Source organism: Bombina bombina, chromosome 5, assembly GCF_027579735.1.
Source record: "Bombina bombina isolate aBomBom1 chromosome 5, aBomBom1.pri, whole genome shotgun sequence".
Taxonomy (NCBI): Eukaryota; Metazoa; Chordata; class Amphibia; order Anura; family Bombinatoridae; genus Bombina; species Bombina bombina.
The window spans coordinates 728,546,413-728,552,412 of NC_069503.1; the positions used below are offsets into that span (position 1 = coordinate 728,546,413).

Below are 6,000 nucleotides of genomic sequence, written 5' to 3' on the forward strand. Positions count from 1 at the left end.
TTTATTTGTTTGAAGCGTTCGCCCCACTGAGCACCTCAAGCAGCCCGCGGCAAAACGCTATTTTGCTGAGAGGTGACGTTTCGAACTCTTAGCCAATACCCATGCAGGCTATCCGGCTTGGCGCCAGTTGGAAAGCACGGCTATTTGCCAAGAGGTGGAAATGTCACCTCACAGCTAAATAGCTTTTTGCCCCAGGCTGCCTGAGGTGCTCACTGTGGCAAACGCTTCAAACAGATAAAGGAACTTTCAGCATGAAGTATTTTATACTTCATGACTGAAAGTCCCCTTTATTTGTTTCACTGGTAAATCCTAGCATTTCAGAAACGCTAGGATTTGCCATCCTTTTAAATAAGATCAGAAATAAAATTTGGAAGATTACATTATAAAAGGCGTAATCATTTTTAATTACCAATAATAGCTGTTGTTTTTGGATGATATATAACAAATTTTGCCAAAAAAGTATGATCAGATTTTTGGCTACAAAGAAAGCAACTCTATTACCAGACCAAGTTCTTAGGGTTGGAAATAATTTAAAACTGGAAAGTTTTTGCTGTATGCCTGTAAGAGCCTTATCCATACTTAAGCCCATTCAAATGCTGACTGATTAAACCAGCAGTAGTTTCTCTCTGGTTAGACAGCAATGTGTAAAAGCAACAATGCATTTATCTATAAGGATGAAAATTGCCAAGGCCAGCAATAGATGTGATGTAATGAGTGAACTTGCAATGATCTGTATCTGTGTAGCATCCTAACTGCTTCCTGGGAGATTTATTAAGCAGCTACGTCCCATAATCCTGGCTTGTCTGAGCTCGAAAGCCTTTTCATTCATGCAGTTGTAACCACATTCTCTCCAGTGTATTTATTGTATCCTACAGCTTATCTAACCTCCTATGTTGATTCTGTCTCTCTACAGAAAGAATTTCCTGTTCCTGAACAGTTCAAGACATCATGGGATGGATCCAAGTTGGTCACTGAACCTGCAGAAATGATGGGCTAGTCTAATGCCATGCTTTTTAGGTGCATCAGCCCAGGAGATGGTGTTTAACTCTTTCCTGGGGCAGTGCTGCCTATATTGCACTTGAAGTGTGCTGCATGATCCTCCAACGAGCAGAATAAGCAAATGACTCCATATTGTTGTAATGGACATTTGATAAAGCACCAGATCCTCAAACCAATTAATAATGCATATACAGGGAATGTGCATAGCCTTAAAGCAGTTTAACCATTCAGTTGACGAGATTTAAATAACCAGGTAGTCAATGTATTATTTTAGACAGCCTCACTATTGCTATAACTCACCATCTCTATTGATGCAAACCTTTTTGTATATAAAAAAAATAACACAGCCCAGCTAATAAAAATCCAAAGCCATCTCTATTTAAAGCACAATCTAGATCCTTTCATTCCTAATCATTTCTTCACATTAAAATGCAGTGATTTGTGTATTTAATATTTGATTTAATATATCCTAAAGGCTATTTTAATATAATAAGTGAGTTTGACTGTAAATATATATCCCATTATAAATTATTTCCCTTTTTATTCATAGTGAGCATGTGGGCAGCCCTGATCTCATATGATGCTGCCTATATAAGCTCTTTGGTAGAGACATAAATGATCAGACTGACAGAATTTTTTTTTTAGCTACATTAAACTATTGGATCCTTCAGCACTGTTTTACATTAAACGCACACCACTGATAATTCAGTATATTACTGAAGGTCATGTTTTCCCTCTTATAAACACTGCCTATTTTAATTACTGCTAAGACCATACCTACAGTTATAATTTAATGACTGCATACTAAATATTTGGTGTCCAGCATGAACATCATAAACATATCAAAAGCCCTTAAATGCTATATAAACCAATCCCTGTTAAGGTTAAATACGATAAAGTACAATTTCACTTAAGTTAAAGGGACAGTAAAGTTAAAATTATGCTTCGATAATACAAGTACATTGAGAAGTTGTTTTAAATGTGTACTTTACTGTCCCTTTAAGGAAACATTGTAGGGAGAAACTCCACCACCACCACCACTGCTTGGGTAATTATGAGATGGTCACAGATAATGCAGACTATATGCCATAGCAGCCCAGGTACCACTGATCTCTCCAAAGCATGGCACAAGGGTCACTCCTAATAAAAGGGTCACTATTCAAGGTAGTGGCATTTTATTTTTTCATTTGGGTACACCAGACGTTTTGGCTTTTGGAGGAATAATGAATAGAAGCGTAGCTGTAGCTGTGTTGTTTTAGGAGCTGGTGCTTTAAATTACTCAATCAAAAATGTCCATGAGATGCAATACTGTAGTCTTTATTTTATTTTTATTTTTTTTTAATTTTGCACATTTTGTTACTTACTAATTTCTGCCTCATGTGGTTCATTGGAAATCCATGACCTACAATGACCACCAGCAGCTTAAATAGTCATAAAACTAAATTTATTATGCCCAAATAACATATGGTGTATATTATATTACTACATTTACATGTTGTAACAGCATTCCTTTTTGTTTCTAGAGAAAACTAGTCATTTAGATAGTTTTGAAGTTCATCTAACTATTGATTACTTAATGTGCTTTCTGTTGTATAAGCAACTGTCTTCTATGCTTGCTTTTTGTTTTGCTTTCTTGGGGGTCTTTTCATGGTGAACTGTGCTTTTCTATGCTGTATCTTTGTAAACATTTGCACTGTAACAATAAAAACAGATTAATAATAAATCAAACAATGAATTAAAAAATATGCAGACCAAGAACATAGATGAAAATAGTTAAATCATATTCTATCAGTGCACTACACTCTTAGCATGTCGGAAGAACTACTGATCACCTAGTACACTGTAAATTATTATATAGAAGTTAGAAATATGTCCAACAGCTAAACATTAAAAAAGTTAAAAAAAAAAAGAAATATAAGGAAGGAAAATAAAACCTTTGGGTTGTTGTGTCTTTTTAACCTGTTAAATCTCAGTACTGTATCTTTATACTGATTTATGTATTCTTGTTTTGGACTCGTAATATTTAATGCATTACTCTCCAATGATCAACCAGTAGACGACCAGTGGAATGTTACCATGACATCAGAGCACAAATGTGTCTACAGTCTTTTGTATTACCCAGAAGAACATAATTGCTTCAGTATCCAGAAATAACCAAATTCTTAGAGAAAAAATGCAGTTCAGTCTAGGAGACCCCCTAATTCCAGTTATTTTAAAAATACATTAGGACTCATGGGACAGTTGCTTAAAGGTGCACTAACTGGGTATTACACAGGGTAAGGTTTGCTGAGATGTTAGCCAGCATGTTGATAGAGAGCATTGGATGGTTACCAAATATACTGAAGAGGAGCTAAATCTGAGAATCTATATTGCACAAGTTCACTGATAAGATGACACTTGCATCACATTTTATATTTGTATTGTCTAATTTATAACAGAGATGTAAATAAAAAGGCTACAGATGTAATAAAACAATAAGACTGAAATGCTACTATATATTTACCATCTTCAAGATGTATGCATTCCATGAGGATACCTATATAAAAGCACCAGTTATCATTTCTAAATCATTATTGCAAATGGTTCCACTGTAGATTTTATTCATCTACTGTAACCATTTGAGCCAGTGTTTTAATCAGACAAATATAATATTTTTGTTCATAAGCATTGCATTTCCATATTGACTAGGGGCCACAGGTCTATATACTATTTAGCCGAGTCAAGAAAAACAAAGATAATTCTGGATTTAAAAAAAAAAAAAAGTTGGTTGCCTCAGTTTATCCTCATAGTAAGCAATGAAATTTAATTAGAAATAGATTTCATATATAGGCATTATGCAGACGGTCTCTGTGTGCTTTTGGGTCTAATTACACTATTAGTTTGATGCTTTCGTTTCACATACACACTCATAAATCTATTCCGCTCACTGTTAGTGAGGCAAAAAAAAAAGTTTAAACAACGTTCAACCCTTTTCTGCCCCTGGAGTGCTGTCTGTAAAATGACATATTCATGTTTTTCCCACTAGAGAAATGTGTTTAAAAAAGGGGGATTGATCAGGTCTCTTGACTAAATATATTTAACCAGATATTTTTTTTAGTAGTATGTGTTTAATATTTCATTAGATGTCCATAAACTATATAAACATAACAATATTTAAATTTATTTGACAATAAAAACTGCAGATATTACATTTAGAAATATGACGCAGCATGTAGACCTGAAAACCTAAGTATATTATTACCTCCAAATAGAAGGCAAATCTTCAAATGATAAAAATGTATTATAGCCAGATAAAGGAATAAAGAAGTGATTATAAAAGAAAAGGAATGAAGAGTATTTTGGTAATGTGAAATTGTGGGTGTAAACAGTTAGGAAAGCAGTTGTCAAGTTTAGTACTTTTGAACCCTGCAATGTTTGTAGTTAGAGCCATAACCCTTATGTTGTGTTTTTGACAAGGATATGAACACTAGTATAGTAACTAAGAAGTAGGGGTTAACTTGTATATTCTCTAAGCAAGATTGTTCTGGATATTATAATGTTTTATAATCACAAATTTGGCAACTTGGAATATAATCTTCTGTACTTACATGATTCATAGAAATTTTCCATCCTATCCCAAATGCCTTATAAGACACTTTGCAGGCGTACTGGGATAAAAGCATACAAGTACCATCTACAAATTGAAATTATGCAACAGTAAATCCCTACACATGCTTCTGTTTAGTAAACGAAACATGTCAAAGTTTTGAATCTTAATAAAAATGTTTCAATTATACAATAAAATTGATCTTTTTGTGAATACTGATTAACTGGTCATTTTTCTATTGATCTATCTCTGTATATCTGTAATTCTGCATCTTGTTTTTGTGACACATTATTTTCTCAGTGGTTTAAAGGAAGGGAAACACTGTGCATGCATCCTGACTGAGCAACTTCATTGAAAAGGATTTCTAACCAGTAATATGACAGTGACATGATGATGAGCGTTAAAGCTGTCTTTTTTAAATTAGTCATTTTTACAATACATCTGTCATTGTATTTTCTTCTATTTTGTGAGTATATTTGTGAGGTTTTACCACAAAATGAATGGAAAAATGTTGCCAATCTGTGGTCTCATGAATGCAAACTCAAGAACAGCCAGGAAAGCCTGCAATGTACTACATTCATAGACACTTGATAGGCTGCCAAAGGGGTCTCTTCATCTGTCTTTTCCAGTCAATGCCCAGTGGGCGTTCCTGCAATTAACATATATAGATAGGTGTAAAGTGCCCCAGTACATTATATCTCACACATCAAAAGAAAAACACTAGAAACTTGAAATAATAATAATTAAAACTGAAAAACTTAGGAAACAATTTTGCAAAATGAGTTCAGTAAATGTGGCTGACTGAGGGGCTGCAGTGCCAGAAGACTGTTCTGTGGGTTATGGTCTGATGTGGGTATGTGACTGACTGAGGGGCTGCAGTGCTAGAAGACTGTTCTGTGGGTTATGGTCTGATGTGGGTATGTGACTGACTGCGGGGCTCCAGTGCCAGAAGACTGTTCTGTGGGTTATGGTCTGATGTGGGTATGTGACTGACTGAGGGGTTGCAGTGCTAGAAGACTGTTCTGTGGGTTATGGTCTGATGTGGGTATGTGACTGACTGCGGGGCTCCAGTGCCAGAAGACTGTTCTGTGGGTTATGGTCTGATGTGGGTATGTGACTGACTGAGGGGTTGCAGTGCTAGAAGACTGTTCTGTGGGTTATGGTCTGATATGGGTATGTGACTGACCAAGGGGCTGCAGTGCCAGAAGACTGATCTGTAGGTTATGGTCTGATGTGGGTATGTGACTGACTGAGGGGCTGCAGTGCTAGAAGACTGTTCTGTGGGTTATGGTCTGATGTTGGTATGTGGCTCATTGAGGGGTTGCAGTGCCAGAAGACTGAAATGTGGGTTATCGTCTGATGTAGTTATGTGACTCACTGAGGGGCTGCAGTGCCAGAAGACTGTTCTGTGGGTT

The 6,000-nt window shown here is 35.9% G+C and overlaps 1 protein-coding gene across 2 annotated transcripts in view; it reads left to right on the forward strand.

The window, feature by feature from the left end:
• Window positions 1-4,798, forward strand: part of CAP2 (cyclase associated actin cytoskeleton regulatory protein 2) — a 375,422-nt gene extending 370,624 nt beyond the window's left edge. For both annotated transcript variants that reach the window (XM_053714772.1, XM_053714773.1), the window contains one exon: window positions 914-4,798. In XM_053714772.1, the coding sequence (XP_053570747.1) occupies window positions 914-997 (84 nt within the window). In that variant the 3' untranslated portion in view covers window positions 998-4,798. The remainder of the gene's footprint in view (window positions 1-913) is intronic.
• The last annotated feature ends 1,202 nt before the right edge of the window (window positions 4,799-6,000 follow it).